The 19,634-nt window shown below is 46.2% G+C and overlaps 1 protein-coding gene across 2 annotated transcripts in view; it reads right to left on the minus strand.

Annotated features, from left to right (window-relative positions):
- LOC118380877 (ras-related protein Rab-28-like) overlaps nt 1-19,634 on the minus strand; it is a 77,168-nt gene that overhangs the window by 27,381 nt on the left and 30,153 nt on the right. For both annotated transcript variants that reach the window (XM_035767842.2, XM_035767852.2), the window contains exons 2-4: nt 11,182-11,278; nt 7,250-7,338; nt 5,446-5,575 (exon numbers count right to left, since the gene is read on the minus strand). In XM_035767842.2, the coding sequence (XP_035623735.1) occupies nt 5,446-5,575; nt 7,250-7,338; nt 11,182-11,278 (316 nt within the window). The remainder of the gene's footprint in view (nt 1-5,445; nt 5,576-7,249; nt 7,339-11,181; nt 11,279-19,634) is intronic.

The following is a 19,634-nucleotide window of genomic DNA, read 5'->3' on the forward strand; positions in this document are numbered from 1 at the left end:
TTAAGAGCAGACTGACTGAGCGGGCGAAGGGGGGACCCTGACAGAGGGCTATACACTTCTTAAATACATATTACAGTATACACACTGACACACACTATAACAAACGCACTTACACACACGTATACACAGACACACTCACCGACAGTATACAAAATGTAGCCTAAATACGGAGGCGCCTGTCGTTAGGCCCGGGCATTAAGAGATGCACCCTAATGCGAAGACAAGAGAATCCCTACTCTAGACAGGCGTATTAAGCCCTGACCTGAAGGCCCCGTTGAGTAACATTAGAGAGGCTTCCTGTGTAGATACCACTCTGTGGGCCATTCATCACTGGGGTGGAGGAGGAGTGGGGCGGAGGGGTTCGAGGCTGGACAGTCGACAGCCATCATTACACACGGGGCTGTGACTGGGTGCTTTACAATAACACGGCGGCAGCAATGTCTCCCCATCTGTCAGAGGGGATGTTTAAAAAAACATAGTCATCATTATTAGTCTTTATTTTGGAGAGATGCGGGTGGGGAGAGGGGGGGTTTGGAAAAGGTTGTCTGGTTATCATCTAAGATCCTCTCCTCATCCAAAGTGGTGTCCAGGCGGGAGTTAGAGTAGTGGGAGGGTGCCCTGTAGCCACCACATTAGGGTCTTAAATCACTGAGGGTCACTCCCCAGAGCACGCAAACATCACCGTTCCCATCGCCCCAGGAGACCCTGCTCCTCACTATCAATTAGCTAATCGAAACACATCAATTAGCTTGAGCCGTTACACACAAAGGCCTATCTGGTATTATCGACTGCAACACACATGTACACAGAAACAGGATCAGAGGAGTGGAGACAGAAGGGGAAGCGAATAATCAACAGCCCCAATAGAAAAATCAATCTCCTGTTTCTAGCTAAATAGAGCCGGATACAGTAATACGCTCGCCACCGTACTGCAAAATAGAGCTGGGTAAAGGAGTATGCTCACCGCCGTACCGCAAAATAGAGCTGGGTAAAGGAGTATGCTCACCGCCGTACCGCAAAATAGAGCTGGGTAAAGGAGTATGCTCACCGCCGTACCGCAAAATAGAGCTGGGTAAAGGAATATGCTCGCCGCCGTACTGCAAAATAGAGCTGGGTAAAGGAGTATGCTCGCCGCCGTAATGCAAAATAGAGCTGGGTAAAGGAGTATGCTCGCCGCCGTACTGCAAAATAGAGCTGGGTAAAGGAGTATGCTCGCCGCCGTAATGCAAAATAGAGCTGGGTAAAGGAGTATGCTCGCCGCCGTACCGCAAAATAGAGCTGGGTAAAGGAGTATGCTCACCGCCGTACCACAAAATAGAGCTGGGTAAAGGAGTATGCTCGCCGCCGTACCGCAAAATAGAGCTGGGTAAAGGAGTATGCTCACCGCCGTACCGCAAAATAGAGCTGGGTAAAGGAGTATGGTCGCTGCCGTACCGCAAAATAAATCAAAGTCAAATCAAATGTGCTGAATACAACAGTGAAAGGCTTACTTACGAGCCCCAAACCAACAATGCAGTTTAAAAAAAATATGGATAAGAATAAGAAATAAAAGTAAAAATAACTAAAGAGCAGCAGTAAAATAACAATAGCGAGACTATATACATGGGGGTACTGGTACAGAGTCAATGTGCGGGGGTACCGGTTAGTCGAGGTAATATGTACATGTAGGTAGAGTTATTAAAGTGACTATGCATAGATGATAACAACAGAGGCCAGCAGTGGTGTAAGAGGGGGGGGGCAATGCAAATAGTCTGGGTAGCCATTTGATTAGGTGTTCAGGAGTCTTATGGCTTGGGGTAGAAGCTGTTTAGAAGCCTTTTGGGCCTAGACTTGGCGCTCCGGTACCGCTTGCCGTGCGGTAGCAGAGAACAGTATATGACTAGGGTGGCTGGAGTCTTTGATACTCTTTAGGGCCTTCCTCTGACACAGACTGGTTTAGAGGTCCTGGATGGCAGGAAGTTTGGCCCCAGTGATGTACTGGGCCGTTCGCACTACCCTCTGTAGTGCCTTGCATTTGGAGGCCAAGCAGTTACCATACCGGGCAGTGATGCAACCAGTCAGGATGCTCTCGGTGGTGCAAATGTAGAACCTTTTGAGTATCTGAAGACCCATGCCAAATCTCCTGAGGGGGAATAGGTTTTGTTGTGCCATCTTCACAACTGTCTTAGTGTGCTTGGACCATGTTAGTTTGTTGGTGATGTGGACACCAAGGAACTTGAAGCTCTCAACCTGCTCCACTGCAGCCCCGTCGATGAGAATGGGCTGTGCTCGGTCCTCCTTTTCCTGTAGTCCACAATCATCTCCTTTGTCTTGATCACGTTGAGGGAGAGGTTGTTGTCCTGGCACCACACGGCCAGGTATCTGACCTCCTCCCTATAGGTTTCATTGTTGTCGGTGATCAGGCCTACCACTGTTATGTCATCAGCAAACTTAATGATGGTGTTGGAGTCGTACCTGGCCATGCAGTCATGAGTGAACAGGGAGTACAGGAGGGAAATGAGCACGCATCCCTGAGGGGCCCCTGTGTTGAGGATCAGAGTTGCGGATGGATGTGTTGTTACCTACCCTTACCACCTGGGAGCGGCCCGTCAGGAAGTCCAGGAGGTGTTTACTCCCAGGGTCCTTAGCTTATTGATGAGCTTTGAGGTTCACTATGGTGTTGAACGCTGAGCTGTAGTCAATGAAGAGCATTCTCACATAGGTGTTCCTTTACTCCAGGTGGGAAAGGGCAGTGTGGAGTGCAACAGAGATTGCATCATCTGTGGATCTGTTGGGGTGGTATGCAAATTGGAGTGGGTCTAGGGTTTCTGGGATAATGGTGTTGATGTGAGCCATGGCCAGCCTTTCAAAGCACTTCATGGCTACAGACGTGAGTGCTACGGGTCGGTAGTAATTTAGGCAGGTTACCTTGGTGTTCTTGGGCACAGGGACTATGGTGGTCTTCTTAAAACATGTTGGTATTACAGACTCAGACAGGGAGAGGTCGAAAACTTCTGTGAAGACACTTACCAGTTGGTCAGCGCATGCTCACAGTTCAAGTCCTGGTAATCCGTCTGGCCCTGCGGCCTTGTGAATGTTAACCTGTTTAAAGGTCTTACTCACCTCGGCTGTGGAGAGTGTGATCACACAGTCTTCCGGAACAGCAGGTGCTCTCATGCATGTTTCAGCGTTATTGGCCTTGAATCGAGCATAGAAGTAGTTTAGCTCGTCTGGTAGGCTTGTGTGGCTGGGCAGCTCTCTGCTGTGCTTCCCTTTGTAGTCTGTAATGGTTTGCAAGCCCTGCCACATCCAACGAGCATCAGAGCCGGTGTAGTAGGATTCGATCTTCGTCCTGTATTGACGCTTTGCCTGTTTGATGGTCCATCGGAGGGCACAGCAGGATTTATTATAAGCTTCCGGGTTAGAGTCCCGCTCCTTGAAAGCGGAAAGGTCTAGCCTTTAGCTCAGTTTGGATGTTGCCTGTAATCCATGGCTTCCGGTATGTACGTACGGTCACTGTGGGGACGACTTCATCGATACACTTATTGACGAAGTGACTGATGTGGTGTACTCCTCAATGCCATTGGAGGAATCCCGAAACATATTCCAGTCTGTGCTAGCAAAACAGTCCTGTAGATTAGCATCTGCTTCATCTTACCACTTTTTATTGATCTAGTCACAAATACAGATAAACTCTCTAGGTAGATCAAGAATCTCATGATAAGCTGTAGACCACACTACCTCAGGCGAGCAATAGCTCGAGACTTCCTTAGATATCGTGCACCAGCTGTTATTTACAAAAATACATAGACCACCACCCCTTGTCTTACCAGGCGCCACTGTTTTATCCTGCTGATAGAGCTGGCTGGTTAAATGCTGTATGTTGATAATGTCATCGTTCAGCCACGACTCCTTGAAGCATAAGATATTACAGTTTTGAATGTCCCGTTGGTAGCTTAATCTTCCGCGACTGTCATCTATTTTATTGTCCAAAGATTGTACATTTGCTAGAAGAATGGAAGGAAGTGGGTGTTTTTACGATCACCTACGAATTCTCAGAAGGCAGCCCGCCCTCCGCACCCTTTTTCTTTGCCTCCTCTTCACACAAATCACAGGGATCTGGGCCTGTTCCCGAGAAAGCAGTATATCTTACTGGGTACAGTAATATGGTCGCTGCTGTACTGCAGAATAGAGCTGGGTACAGTAGTATGGTTGCTGCTGTACTGCAGAATAGAGCTGGGTACAGTAATATGGTTGCTGCTGTAATGCAAAATAGAGCTGGGTGCAGTAATATGGTTGCTGCTGTAATGCAGAATAGAGCTGGGTGCAGTAATATGGTTGCTGCTGTAATGCAGAATAGAGCTGGGTACAGTAATATGGTTGCTGCTGTAATGCAGAATAGAGCTGGGTACAGTAGTATGGTTGCTGCTGTAATGCAGAATAGAGCTGGGTGCAGTAATATGGTTGCTGCTGTAATGCAGAATAGAGCTGGGTACAGTAGTATGGTTGCTGCTGTAATGCAGAATAGAGCTGGGTGCAGTAATATGGTTGCTGCTGTAATGCAGAATAGAGCTGGGTACAGTAGTATGGTTGCTGCTGTAATGCAGAATAGAGCTGGGTGCAGTAATATGGTTGCTGCTGTAATGCAGAATAGAGCTGGGTGCAGTAATATGGTTGCTGCTGTAATGCAGAATAGAGCTGGGTACAGTAATATGGTTGCTGCTGTAATGCAGAATAGAGCTGGGTACAGTAGTATGGTTGCTGCTGTAATGCAGAATAGAGCTGGGTACAGTAGTATGGTTGCTGCTGTAATGCAGAATAGAGCTGGGTGCAGTAATATGGTTGCTGCTGTAATGCAGAATAGAGCTGGGGACAGTAATATGGTCGCTGCTATAATGCAGAATAGAGCTGGGTGCAGTAATATGGTTGCTGCTGTAATGCAGAATAGAGCTGGGTGCAATAATACGGTTGCTGCTGTAATGCTAAATTATGCAGTGTCAAGAAAAGTGAAAAATATACTAAAAAAAGGTCCGACAGAGAAAATGTGATTTTTCTTTACTGCACTGAAAAAGACATTGTCTTCACAGCTCTCTGTGTTCATACATTATGGTTGACTCATCTGCTTAGCCTTCAGTCCCTTTTATGATGTGTAACAGCATGGCCTATAAGCAGAAGAAAACAAATGGGGAAAGTGGATACCTAGTCAGTTGCACAACTGAATGTATTCAACCGAAACGTGTCTTCCGCATTTAACCCAACCCCTCTAAATCAGATCGGTGCAGGGGCTGCCTTAATCAAAGTCCACGTCATCACCCAGGGAGCAGTTGTTGTTGGGGGTTAACCGATTTTTCCACCTTGCTAGCTCGGGGATTCAAACCAGCGACCTTCAGTTACTGGCCCAACGCTCATAACCACTAGGCTACCTGCACCTGCATGTGTGCGTGCATGTGCGTCAGCGATACTCACTTTTGTTTCCCACCAGGGAGACCACAGGCTGTACGTCACACTCTTCATTGGCCTTCTTGACCATGCCGTACCAGTCCTCCAGATTCTTAAAGCTCTGGAAGTTTGTAATGTCGTACACTAGAAGAACACCCTGAAAAACAATACCATGGAAAATCTGATATTATGTAATCACAACATCCCAAAATAAATTCAATTTGACATAAGATGAGAACAAACATGACAGAGAGGTTGAGTGTGAACAGCAGGTGGCACTAGTGTCTGAGAAAAGACAGTCCTCTTCCTACCCCCATCCATCTCAAAACACACACTCCCCAAGGAGTTCGCACCTCCTCAGCTCTCTCTAAGTTAGTCATGGCATTAAAGATCTAGATCGCTGTTACAGATGCAGAGAGACATGCTAAGAACATACAGCCGAACCACTATGCCTACACTCTAATTTGTCTGTTTGTGGACACCGGGGCGAGGGGAACCGCAGAGTTTTGTCCATCCAGTCAAACAAGTATAGGAAGGTAAGATGGGGGTTAGGTTAGGTTCCCTGGCCACAAAATTGGCTCTGTTGTCTGTGCTCACAAATAAAAGAGGGTAATATACATGTGGTTATGAAGGAGGTCTCATCCCCCTCTCTTCGTCGAAATACTTTGTAAGTATTGTCAGCATAGGTACAAAAATGGAAGAAGTCCTATAGCAAAGCACAAAAGGTGCCCATCGGAGTAACCAGACCGTTAAAGCTAGCGTCTGTACTAGTTGATATGTAAACAAAGATGAAACACTACAGTGTACATGTTAAAAACAAAAGCCTCAAGTGCCAACATTGTGTCCATTTCTCTCTTTACCATTCCAAAAGACTATAGAATATGAAAAGGAGCCAAAATAAATAGACTACTTCGCCTTTGATTGCATCATCATGAAACAGAATTGCAGCTCCTTTTTCTTCAGGAAGCGTCTGGTCCGGGACACGCAATGTCACAACACAAGGCCGGTGACGACAGTTTGTGTCAGTTACAATTACAGCGCGTCGCTACCAATGACTATGATTGATTGTCGCCCGTGGCGCGTCGAACAATGGTCGTGAAAGCCCCATAAAGCCCGGATGAGAAACCCGCAGAGCAAAGTATTCCAATGTGGCATTGATGGACGACACATTGTTGTTGTGTGTGAGTGAGCGGGCAGGGCGTCTGAGGAGGTATTACAGTACAGACATGACCGACCTACACACCCACCAACAGCCTCAAGTGTTGTCCCGTTCTCTACATCCCACACAGGCCCCATGCTCTTCAGGTAAACCAGATCTATAGCTATATCTATACCTCATCAAACAAGTGCAGCTTTGAGAGCATAGACTGTGGCTTTGGGTGACAGATAATGGTAGCCTATATAGCAACAACAACTTAGGGATGTTGCTTAGCAGAATGAGGCAAAAGCACAAACATAACACTCCCACACACACACACACACACACGTGTTATTGCAGTGTCAACACAAACCTCGCTCTATTCACATTAATTTGTAAATGTGCTTATTTTGTTAATAAATAATGAAGTTAGAGCGGGGGAAGAGAGAAAGGTGTTTCTTACTCCCCCTCATACTGTACATAGTCTAGTCCATATGACCAGCTAAGTAGTCAAACTTGGTCCTGTTGCACTAATATTATCATAAAGGCTTATTAACTACCAAGCCTAATAGGGAAACACTATTACATTGTACATTTGTTAAATACAGTTAAAAGTTCAGAGCTCTAACGTGAACAACGACAGACCACCTCAGTGTTTATTGTGTGTGTGTGTGTGTGTGTGTGTAACAGTACCTGAGCACCATAGACATATTTATCCAGCATTTTCCCTCCAATTGTTTGACCTCCAATATCCCACACTTGCAGGGTAACATTCAGGTTGCCTGAGGGAAGAGGAAATGGAGAAACTTAAAATCATTACAAACTATTAAATGACTTCAATGTTTCAAACAAAAGCTGCTGCAATGCAGCCCACATATTACAAAACTATCAACGTTTGGCTTGACGTGTTAGCTTCTCTTTCATATCATCAACTTCTGACTAAAAAGTGAACGTAAGTCGATCAACTGGAAAAGAACGTGACAAGAGAAGACAAATTCAATTGTACTGTAATTTGTGAGCTTTCCATCTCGGTTGTTTTGGTTCCTTTTATAGGCGTTTGTTTTAACAAAGCTCATAATCTTTGGGAAATCACGAGTCAGTCGTAACTGGAGCCTCTATTTTGGGAGAGGGATTTCTGTAATAAAACGTTGACTTTGTTCATGTACATATTGGAAACAATAAATCATAGATTAATCTTTAATTTTTAACCGCTCGCCTCTGGCAGGTCACACACACTCCAAATCCAAGAATATCCAGAGGAGAGATTCAGGGGGATGAATAGGTATGCTTACCCTGTAATTTAAACATTCTCAATACCCCTGGCCGGGAAAAAACGAGCACTTATTAGCCTGGGAATAGCTGTTTGCATTGTGTCGTTCTCTGCCAAGTCGAGGAGAGTAAGGAGAAATATGTGGTGTTAAGAAAAATACAGATAATTAAACACAAAATAATAAGCAAAAGAAGACTACTGTCCCAATTTATATAAGAGGGAGGTGGGGAGAGGGAGAGTGAGGGACGGGGTACAAAACCAAATCTAAATAAATATTTTCCTTATCTGGAAAATGAAAGGGGTGGTTGAGAAAAGAAAAGAAGACCAGACAGTGAGGAGTTTGTCGGTGTGATGAGGGCCCTTCATTGACCTAGTGCGCTTATGGCGAGCCGAGCGTACAGTGTGGATACGGCTGGACGAGCTGACCCCCACCACACAAGTCCCTGTTTCTACGAGGAAGGAAGCGCGAGTGTTCACAGTGACTACATCTAGACTATACAGTGTCAATGTAAAGCTACATTGAAGAGTGCAATGAATAATTGCCCTTGGTGTTACAGCATGCGAGCTATCCCCACCCATCCCCTGCAGTCAGACACAAACTTTATTTCTATTTAAAAGACTCAACAGACCCAAAGTTTCCCTGCTTACGTGGTGAGTTAGTGGCTCATTTTTGTGTTTTTAGTAGTCTTCATTAGCTATTAGCACTGTTCAGTGGAACCCAATAAAATCACTATCAAAACATCACCATTTTGATAAGTATTAATTCACAGACCAAACATGAGACATCTGGAAGAGGTATTGTTAAAAGCACACAAAGAGAAGTTTGTGTGCCAATCGGCCTCACCTCACCTCTCCACGCGTTGGAAAATGTACATTAAGTTTGACAAGCTGGGCCTTCACGGTGAGAGGGGCCAGCGCCGGCTATACTCTCCCCCCATCTTGGAGATCCCCATAGAGCCCCAGAGAGCCACACAACACATCCAGTCGAAGGTGGGCGTAGGTCCTAACGAAGCTCAGGACCACCCAAATGGCAAACACAGCCATCCTCTTCATCAGGTCAAGAGAACCCAATCCCCCAGAAAATGTGCCATTTTACAACTCATGTTGAACCAACGTCTACTATTTTATATATATATATATATATATATATATATATATATATATATATATATATATAAATAAAACACACACACACGTGTCTTGCCGTGCTGCAGATAAGTAATGGTTGTCAACTATTTTCACCAGAATCACAACAGATTGGAATTATTTGTGCGATGTCTCATTGAAGCCTTGCCTTTCCCTATTTCACTAAGGTCTGCCTAATTGTCTCTCCTAAAACATTCATGTTTTCTTTCTCCTACTATTACCAACTGTAACTGAATATAGGACTAAATGTAATAGTTTCAAGTTATCATATATTTATTTTAGTACTTAATCCACCCTTGCTTAAATGTTATTTTATTAGTCATAAAAGAATGGAGCTACTTTGCAGACTTTTGCAGCTTTATGCCTTGGCACCATTTTAAATATGCAATTTAAAATGCTGAAAATCCCCATGCCATATGGTAGGAAGTGAAAATGGGGGGCTTTAGTCTAAATATAACATTAGTCAATAAACGTTTATTTTACACATCTAAGAGGATACAGAGCGAGGCTTTATTTCAGTGGGTTTGAAAGTAAACAAATAAGAACATGAATGTTTTATGTGGTTCAGAACAAAGATCAGTTGAACCCCGGGATATGAATATAAAAATGCTAAATGTATTTACTCTGTACTGTGCCCACAGAATTATGTGTAAGGCTCGCCTCTCTGGACATAAGCTGTCCATTGGCTTCATGGAGGGGGAAAAATCCTGGTGTTTGCCCTAGAGAGAACAGCTTTCAGAATGAATAAGGATGAGAAGTGGCAGACTCTCCACAATGTGGTGCTACCAAGAAAGACACATTGAAAGTCCTGAGATAACCTGAGGAACAAAATTGTTCAGTTTTACCATGAAACACTGGGGAAGGAAAATACAAAAACACATTTTGTATCAATTTGAAAATAAATTCAGAAATTCTAAAGCTGTGTAAAAAAAAAAAAAAAAGTTAAATTGTGCACAAACTCAAATTCACATACAGCTTTTGTAAAAAGAAATGTAATACATTTCAAGTAGGCTACTTTGATAACATCGGAATACTTTTAGATATGCACGTTTCATAAGCAGAATTCAAGAAAATTAAAGTCAGTCACTGCAGCATCTTACATCAAGGTGCCTCTAATGCAGGGTTTCCCAAACTCGGTCCTCAGAACGTTTGGGTTTTTGCCCAGCACTAAACAGCTGATACAAATAATCAACTAATCATCAAGCTTTGATCATTTTAATCCACTGTGTAGTGCTAAGGTAAAAACAAAACTGAGAATGTGAGTGCCTGCGTGAATGTGTGTCTGTATGAAGGTGTCTTACCTGGCAGTTAGTCTCTTCAGAAAGAACCAAATGATGGTGTTTTACCTGGTAGTTATTCTCTTCAGAAATAACCAAAGGATGAATGTGTCTTACCTGGCAGTTATTATCTTAGGAAATAACCAAAGGATGAAGGTGTCTTACCTGGCAGTTATTCTCTTAGGAAATAACCAAAGGATGAAGGTGTTTTACCTGGCCGTTATTCTCTCAGGAAATAACCAAAGGATGAAGGTGTTTTACCTGGCAGTTATTCTCTTAGGAAATAACCAAAGGATGAAGGTGTTTTACCTGGTAGTTATTCTCTCAGGAAAGAACCAAAGGATGAAGGTGTCTTACCTGGCAGAGTTATTCTCTTAGATAATAACCAACGGATGAAGGTGTCTTACCTGGTAGTTATTATCTTCAGAAATAACCAAAGGATGAAGGTATTTTACATGGCAGAGTTATTCTCTTAGGAAATAACCAAAGGATGAAGGTGTTACCTGGCAGTTATTCTCTTCAGAAATCACCAAATGATGAAGGTGTTTTACCTGGCAGTTATTCTCTTAGGAAATAACCAAAGGATGAAGGTGTTTTACCTGGCAGTTATTCTCTTCAGAAATAACCAAATGATGAAGGTGTTTTACCTGGCAGTTATTCTCTTCAGAAATAACCAAATGATGAAGGTGTTTTACCTGGCAGTTATCGTCTTAGGAAATAACCAAATGATGGTGTTTTACCTGGCGGTTATTCTCTTAGGAAATAACCAAAGGATGAAGGTGTTTTACCTGGCAGTTATTCTCTTCAGAAATAACCAAAGGATGAAGGTGTTTTACCTGGCAGTTATTCTCTTCAGAAATAACCAAAGGATGAAGGTGTTTTACCTGGCAGTTATTCTCTTCAGAAATAACCAAAGGATGAAGGTGTCTTACCTGGCAGAGTTATTCTCTTCAAAAAGAAATCCAGGCCAATGGTCTGTTTGTACTGTTTCCCAAAGGCCTCTTGCGCAAACCGGGTGGCGAGTGATGTCTGAAACAGAGAGAGATCATGCTAAGACCCTTTTCCTGCCATTAAAACGACTAAATAAGTTGAATTCAAGCCTTATGAACAAGTCTGAGTGTTGGAGTGGTGTTCTGTATAACAACTATGCCTATTCATAACTCCAAATGAACTGGGCCCATGACTTTTCTATTAAAAAAAATATATATATATATATGTAATTAATTTGAGGTAAGCTAAAGCAATTACCTCTGCTGTCTCGCAAAGCTATCAAGGCCTGCCTGACTGTAAAAATCCAAGTGAATTAAGAAAACAGGTGTCTGGGTAGACGAGTCATACATCCTAACTACAGCTTCTAATTGCCACTGCACAAAATAAGAAAACTCCATCTCTCCATGTCACTAGGCTAGTCTTAAAACCATGGGAATTTACAGCACAGACTTGACATGCCAAGTTTAATTCATTTTGATGGATGAAGACAAGAAAAAAAGTGCTGGATGTCTATCAGCTATCTTTAGAGCAGTGTGCTTACATAAACATGGAGGGATAATGGAACAGTGGGGCTTCCTAAGTCTTCCTGTGGTGAATTCATTTTATGTACTACTTGACTATCACTGAAGGTTATAAAATTTGAAATAAATTGTTTCTTTACGTCCACAGAGCATTCATATAATCTACTGCCATTTATTTTCTGATATATTTCAAGTTGCCAACAATACGTCAAACATAAAGGGCAGAAAAGTCATATGGAACTGATGCCAAAAGGGAACACACAGGGGACTACAATTAAACCTGTTATCTACATTAGTCAAAACAGTCAAGCATAGGCTATTTCAACTTTTTGCGGAATCAAAATATCCCCAATTTCAGTCAATCATTATGTTGCAACTCCACTGTAGAGTATTGTAAGGTCTATCCCAAATACAATAGCTGAAGAGGAGTCATCTTGGCAGCGGTTTTTCATGTGGCTGAATAGGACAGATCTTCATTATATTGAAGTGGAGTCATCTTGGCAGCTGTTTCTCATGTGGCTGAATAGGACAGATCTTCATTAGATTGAAGAGTCATCATCTAGGCAGCTGTTTCTCAAGTGGCTGAATAGGACAGATCTTCATTAGATTGAAGAGTCATCATCTAGGCAGCTGTTTCTCAAGTGGCTGAATAGGACAGATCTTCATTAGATTGAAGAGTCATTATCTAGGCAGCTGTTTCTCAAGTGGCTGAATAGGACAGATCTTCATTAGATTGAAGAGTCATCATCTAGGCAGCTGTTTCTCAAGTGGCTGAATAGGACAGATCTTCATTAGATTGAAGAGTCATCATCTAGGCAGCTGTTTCTCAAGTGGCTGAATAGGACAGATCTTCATTAGATTGAAGAGTCATCATCTAGGCAGCTGTTTCTCAAGTGGCTGAATAGGACAGATCTTCATTAGATTGAAGAGTCATCATCTAGGCAGCTGTTTCTCAAGTGGCTGAATAGGACAGATCTTCATTAGATTGAAGAGTCATCATCTAGGCAGCTGTTTCTCAAGTGGCTGAATAGGACAGATCATCAAATCAAATTGTATTGGTCACATACACATGGTTAGCAGATGTTAATGCAAGTATGGCGAAATGCTTGTGCTTCTAGTTCCGACAGTGCAGCAATATCTAACAAGTAATCTAACAATTCCACAACAACTACCCAATAAACACACATCTAAGTAAAGGGATGGAATAAGCATATGTACATATAAATATGGATGAGCGATGACCAAGCGGCATAGGCAAGATGCAATAGATGGTATTGAATACAGTATATACATATGAGATTCGTAGAGCAAGATATGTAAACATTATTAAAGTGGAATTATTAAAGTGACTAGTGATCCATTTATTAAAGTGGCCAATGATTTGGAGTCTGTATGTAGGCAGCAGCGAGGAGTCATCTTGGCAGCTGTTTCTCAAGTGGCTGAACAGGACAGATCTTCATTAGACTGAAATACCCCAAATACCTTGGAGGCCAACGCTTTCTACATAGGTTGCAGTGTCCTTATACTTTCATTAAACTTAAGCCTGCGACTCTGAAATCGTGCGTTGACCAAAAGGTCTGAAAAAGTCGACTTGTTGAGCATTTCACAAGTTCAATGCTGAGTGACAACTTACTGGAGGTGACTGACACAACAAGGGGAAAATTGGCCATTTAAGTAGCCCACACAATCACTGACAACACAGGAATAACTATCCCGGACAGCAACAATCTATTCCACATGCTGGCGTTGGCTTAGGGAGCCATTGGTCTTGGCATTCCAGTAGCTTGGCTCTACTCCCTCTTCATAGGACCCTTTTTTCCACCATACAATTGGAACTAACCAGGGCATGTAAAAGCTGGCGTAATCCAGACTTCTCTTCAATAAGGAGACGGCACAGGGTCACCAATGATACCACTGCCGGGAAATGAGGGAAGTTCCATTGAGAGAGAGAGGTAGGCGAGAGAGAGAGAGGTAGGCGAGAGAGAGAGGGAGGTGAGGTAGGTAGGCGAGGAGAGTGAGAGAGAGGTAGGCGAGAGAGAGAGAGAGAGGTAGGCGAGAGAGAGAGAGAGAGAGAGGTAGAGGCGAGAGAGAGAGAGAGAGAGGTAGGCGAGAGAGAGAGAGAGAGAGAGGTAGGCGAGAGAGAGAGAGAGGTAGGCGAGAGAGAGAGAGAGAGAGAGAGGTAGGCGAGAGAGAGAGAGAGAGAGGTAGGCGAGAGAGAGAGAGAGAGAGAGAGGTAGGCGAGAGAGAGAGAGAGAGAGGTAGGCGAGAGAGAGAGAGAGAGAGAGAGGTAGGCGAGAGAGAGAGAGAGAGAGGAGAGAGAGAGAGAGAGAGAGAGAGGCGAGAGAGAGAGAGAGAGGTAGGCGAGAGAGAGAGAGAGAGAGGTAGGCGAGAGAGAGAGAGAGAGAGAGGTAGGCGAGAGAGAGAGGTAGGCGAGAGAGAGAGAGAGAGAGAGGTAGGCGAGAGAGAGAGAGAGAGAGAGGTAGGAGAGAGAGAGAGAGAGAGAGGTAGGAGAGAGAGAGAGAGAGAGGTAGGAGAGAGAGAGAGAGAGAGAGAGGTAGGAGAGAGAGAGAGAGAGAGGTAGGCGAGAGAGAGAGAGGTAGGCGAGAGAGAGAGAGAGAGGTAGGTAGGAGAGAGAGAGAGGAGAGAGAGAGAGAGAGAGAGAGAGAGAGAGAGAGAGAGAGAGAGAGGTTAGGCGAGAGAGAGAGAGAGAGAGGTAGGAGAGAGAGAGAGAGGAGGTAGGCGAGAGAGAGAGAGGAGAGAGAGAGAGGTTGGCGAGAGAGAGAGAGAGAGGTTGGCGAGAGAGAGAGAGAGAGAGAGAGAGAGAGAGGAGAGAGAGAGAGAGGAGAGAGAGAGAGAGAGGAGGCGAGAGAGAGAGAGAGGTAGGCGAGAGAGAGAGAGAGAGAGAGAGGTAGGCGAGAGAGAGAGAGAGAGGTAGGCGAGGAGAGAGAGAGAGAGAGGTTAGGCGAGAGAGAGAGGAGGAGAGAGAGAGGCGAGAGAGAGAGGTAGGCGAGAGAGAGAGAGGTAGGCGAGAGAGAGAGAGAGAGAGAGAGAGAGGTAGGAGAGAGAGAGAGAGAGAGGTAGGAGAGAGAGAGGTAGGCGAGAGAGAGAGAGAGAGAGGTAGGCGAGAGAGAGAGAGAGGAGAAGGCGAGAGAGAGAGAGAGAGAGGTAGGCGAGAGAGAGAGAGAGAGAGGTAGGCGAGAGAGAGAGAGAGAGAGGTAGGCGAGAGAGAGAGAGAGAGAGAGAGAATATATGCGAGAGAGAGAGAGAGAGAGATATAGAGAGAGAGAGAGAGGTAGAGAGAGAGAGGTAGGCGAGAGAGAGAGAGAGAGAGGTAGAGAGATAGAGAGAGAGAGAGGTAGGCGAGAGAGAGAGAGAGAGAGGTAGGCGAGAGAGAGAGAGAGAGGTAGGAGAGAGAGGTAGGCGAGAGAGAGGAGAGAGAGAGAGAGAGAGAGGTAGGCGAGAGAGAGAGAGAGAGAGAGAGTAGAGAGAGAGAGAGAGAGAGAGAGAGGCAAGAGAGAGAGAGAGAGAGAGAGGTAGGCGAGAGAGAGAGAGAGAGAGAGAGAGAGAGGTAGGCGAGAGAGAGAGAGAGAGAGAGAGAGGTAGGCGAGAGAGAGAGAGAGAGAGAGAGAGAGGTAGGAGAGAGAGAGAGAGAGGTAGGCAGAGAGAGAGAGAGGTAGGCGAGAGAGAGAGAGAGAGAGGTAGAGAGAGAGAGAGAGAGAGAGAGAGGGTAGAGAGAGAGAGGTAGGCGAGAGAGAGAGGAGAGGTATATATAGAGAGAGAGAGAGGTAGATATAGAGAGAGAGAGAGAGAGAGGTAGGCGAGAGAGAGAGAGAGAGAGGTAGGCGAGAGAGAGAGAGAGGTAGGAGAGAGAGAGAGAGAGAGAGAGAGAGAGAGGTAGAGAGGTAGAGAGAGAGAGAGAGGTAGGCGAGAGAGAGAGAGAGGTAGGCGAGAGAGAGAGAGAGGTAGAAAGAGAGAGAGAGGTAGGCGAGAGAGAGAGACATAGAGAGAGAGAGAGAGATATAGGCGAGAGAGAGAGAGGGTATAGGCGAGAGAGAGAGAGAGAGAGAGAGAGAGAGAGGAGAGAGAGAGTAGGCGAGAGAGAGAGAGAGAGAGAGATATATAGATAGATAGAGAGAGAGAGAGAGAGAGGTAGGCGAGAGAGAGAGAGAGAGTAGGTAGAGAGAGAGAGAGAGAGGTAGGCGAGAGAGAGAGAGAGAGAGAGGTAGGCGAGAGAGAGAGAGAGGTAGGCGAGAGAGAGAGAGAGGTAGGAGAGAGAGAGAGAGAGAGAGGAGAGAGAGAGAGAGAGAGGTAGAGAGAGAGAGGTAGGAGAGAGAGAGAGAGAGAGAGAGGTAGGAGAGAGAGAGAGAGAGAGGTAGGAGAGAGAGAGAGAGAGGTAGGCGAGAGAGAGAGAGAGGTAGGCGAGAGAGAGAGAGAGGTAGGCGAGAGAGAGAGGTAGGCGAGAGAGAGAGAGAGAGAGAGAGAGGTAGGCGAGAGAGAGAGAGAGAGAGGTAGGAGAGAGAGAGAGAGAGAGAGGTAGGCGAGAGAGAGAGAGAGGTAGGCGAGAGAGAGAGAGGTAGGAGAGAGAGAGAGAGGTAGGAGAGAGAGAGAGAGGGGAGAGAGAGAGAGAGGTAGGTAGGAGAGAGAGAGGTAGGAGAGAGAGAGGTAGGTAGAGAGAGAGAGGTAGGTAGGAGAGAGAGAGAGGAAGGCGAGAGAGAGAGAGAGTTAGGGAGAGAGAGAGAGGGAGGGAGAGAGAGAGAGGTAGGCGAGAGAGAGAGAGAGAGAGAGAGAGGGGGGAGAGAGAGAGAGGTAGCGAGAGAGAGAGAGAGAGAGGTAGGCGAGAGAGAGAGGTAGGTAGGAGAGAGAGAGGTAGGTAGAGAGAGAGAGAGAGGTAGGTAGGAGAGAGAGAGAGGTAGGTAGGAGAGAGAGAGAGAGGTAGGGAGGAGAGAGAGAGGTAGGTAGGAGAGAGAGAGAGAGGTAGGTAGGAGAGAGAGAGGTAGGTAGAGAGAGAGAGAGAGGTAGGTAGAGAGAGAGAGGTAGGTAGGAGAGAGAGAGAGGTAGGTAGAGAGAGAGAGAGAGAGGTAGGTGAGAGAGGTAGGAGAGAGAGGTAGGAGAGAGAGAGAGAGAGAGAGAGAGAGAGGTGAGAGAGAGAGAGAGAGAGAGAGAGAGGTAGGCGAGAGAGAGAGAGAGGTTAGGCGAGAGAGAGAGAGGTAGGCGAGAGAGAGAGAGGTAGGGAGAGAGAGAGAGAGAGAGAGGTGAGCGAGAGAGAGAGAGGTAGGCGAGAGAGAGAGAGGTAGGTGAGAGAGAGAGAGGTAGCGAGAGAGAGAGAGAGAGAGAGTTAGGTTAGGCGAGAGAGAGGTAGAGAGAGGTAGGTAGGAGAGAGAGAGGTAGGTAGGAGAGAGAGAGAGGTAGGTAGGAGAGAGAGAGAGAGGTAGGTAGGAGAGAGAGGTAGGTAGGAGAGAGAGAGGTAGGTAGGAGAGAGAGAGAGGTAGGTAGAGAGAGAGAGAGGTAGGTAGAGAGAGAGAGAGAGAGGTAGGTAGGAGAGAGAGAGAGGTAGGTAGAGAGAGAGAGAGAGAGGTAGGTAGGAGAGAGAGAGGAGAGGTGAGAGAGGTTAGGCGAGAGAGAGAGAGAGAGAGAGAGATAGGCGAGAGAGAGAGAGATAGGCGAGAGAGAGAGAGATAGGCGAGAGAGAGAGAGATAGGCGAGAGAGATAGGCGAGAGAGAGAGAGAGAGATAGGCGAGAGAGATAGGCGAGAGAGAGAGAGATAGGCGAGAGAGATAGGCGAGAGAGAGAGAGATAGGCGAGAGAGAGAGAGATAGGTAGGAGAGAGAGAGAGGTAGGTAGAGAGAGAGAGAGAGAGGTAGGAGAGAGAGAGGTAGGTGAGAGAGGTAGGAGAGAGAGGTAGAGAGAGAGAGGTGAGAGAGAGAGAGAGAGAGAGAGAGATAGGCGAGAGAGAGAGAGGTAGAGAGAGAGAGATAGGCGAGAGAGAGAGAGATAGGTAGAGAGAGAGAGATAGGCGAGAGAGAGAGAGAGATAGGCGAGAGAGAGAGAGAGAGAGAGAAAGGTAGGCGAGAGAGAGAGAGAGAAAGGTAGGAGAGAGAGAGAGAGAAAGGTAGGCGAGAGAGAGAGAGAGAAAGGTAGCGAGAGAGAGAGAGAGAAAGGTAGGCGAGAGAGAGAGAGAGAAAGGTAGGCGAGAGAGAGAGCGAGAGAGAGAGAGAGAGAGAGAGAGAGAGAGAGAGAGAAAGGTAGGCGAGAGAGAGAGAGAGAAAGGTAGGCGAGAGAGAGAGAGAGAAAGGTAGGCGAGAGAGAGAGAGAGGAGGTAGGAGAGAGAGAGAGATAGGAGAGAGAGAGAGAGAAAGGTTAGGCGAGAGAGAGAGGTTAGGAGAGAGAGAGAGAGAGAGAGAGGTTAGGAGAGAGAGGTAGGTAGGCAGAGAGAGAGAGAGAGGTAGGCGAGAGAGCGAGAGAGAGAGAGAGAGAGAGAGAGAGGTAGGCGAGAGAGAGAGAGAGAGAGAGGTAGGCGAGAGAGAGAGAGAGAGAGGTAGGCGAGAGAGAGAGAGAGAGAGGGAGGTGGGAGAGAGAGAGGGAGAGAGAGGTAGGAGAGAGAGAGAGAGAGGTTAGGCGAGAGAGAGAGAGAGAGAGGTAGGAGAGAGAGAGAGAGAGGTAGGAGAGAGAGAGAGAGAGGTAGGAGAGAGAGCGAGAGAGGTAGGTAGGAGAGAGAGCGAGGTAGGAGAGAGAGAGGTAGGAGGAGAGAGAGAGGAGGAGAGAGAGAGAGAGGTAGGTAGGAGAGAGAGAGGTAGGTAGAGAGAGAGAGAGAAAGAGAGAGAGAGAGAGAGGTAGGCGAGAGAGAGAGAGAGAGAGAGAGGTAGGCGAGAGAGAGAGAGAGAGAGAGAGAGAGAGAGAGGAGAGAGAGAGAGAGAGAGGTAGGCGAGAGAGGAGAGAGAGAGAGAGAGAGAGGTAGGTAGGAGAGAGAGAGGTAGGTGAGAGAGAGAGAGAGAGAGAGAGAGGTAGGCGAGAGAGAGAGAGAGAGAGGTAGGCGAGAGAGAGAGGTAGGAGAGAGAGAGAGAGAGAGAGAGAGAGAGAGAGAGAGAGAGAGAGAGAGAGAGGTAGAGTGAGAGAGAGAGAGAGAGGTAGGCGAGAGAGAGAGAGAGAGAGGTAGGCGAGAGAGAGAGAGAGAGAGGTAGGCGAGAGAGAGAGGTAGGTAGGAGAGAGAGAGAGAGGTAGGAGAGAGAGAGAGAGGTAGGGGCGAGAGAGAGAGGTAGGTAGGAGAGAGAGAGGTAGGTAGGAGAGAGAGAGGTAGGCAGGGAGAGAGAGAGGTAGGTAGAGAGAGAGAGAGGTGAGAGAGAGAGAGAGAGGTAGGAGAGAGAGAGAGAGGGTAGGCGAGAGAGAGAGAGGTAGGCGAGAGAGAGAGAGAGAGAGAGGTTAGCAGAGAGAGAGGTAGGGCGAGAGAGAGAGAGAGAGAGGCAGGCGAAGAGAGAGAGGTAGGTAGGAGAGAGAGAGAGGTAGGTAGGAGAGAGAGAGAGAGGTAGGTAGGAGAGAGAGAGAGGTAGGTAGAGAGAGAGAGAGAGAGGTAGGTAGAGAGAGAGAGGCAGGTAGGAGAGAGAGAGAGGTAGGTAGGAGAGAGAGAGGAGGTAGAGAGAGAGAGAGAGGTAGGTAGGAGAGAGAGAGAGGTAGGTAGGAGAGAGAGAGAGGTAGGTAGGAGAGAGAGAGAGAGAGGTGAGGTGAGAGAGGAGAGAGAGAGGTAGGAGAGAGAGAGAGGTGAGAGAGAGAGAGAGAGAGAGAGAGAGAGGTGAGAGAGAGAGAGGTAGGCGAGAGAGAGAGAGGTAGGCGAGAGAGAGAGAGGTAGGAGAGAGAGAGAGAGGTAGGAGAGAGAGAGAGA

The sequence above is a fragment of the Oncorhynchus keta genome, chromosome 4, assembly GCF_023373465.1.
Source record: "Oncorhynchus keta strain PuntledgeMale-10-30-2019 chromosome 4, Oket_V2, whole genome shotgun sequence".
NCBI lineage: Eukaryota > Metazoa > Chordata > Actinopteri > Salmoniformes > Salmonidae > Oncorhynchus > Oncorhynchus keta.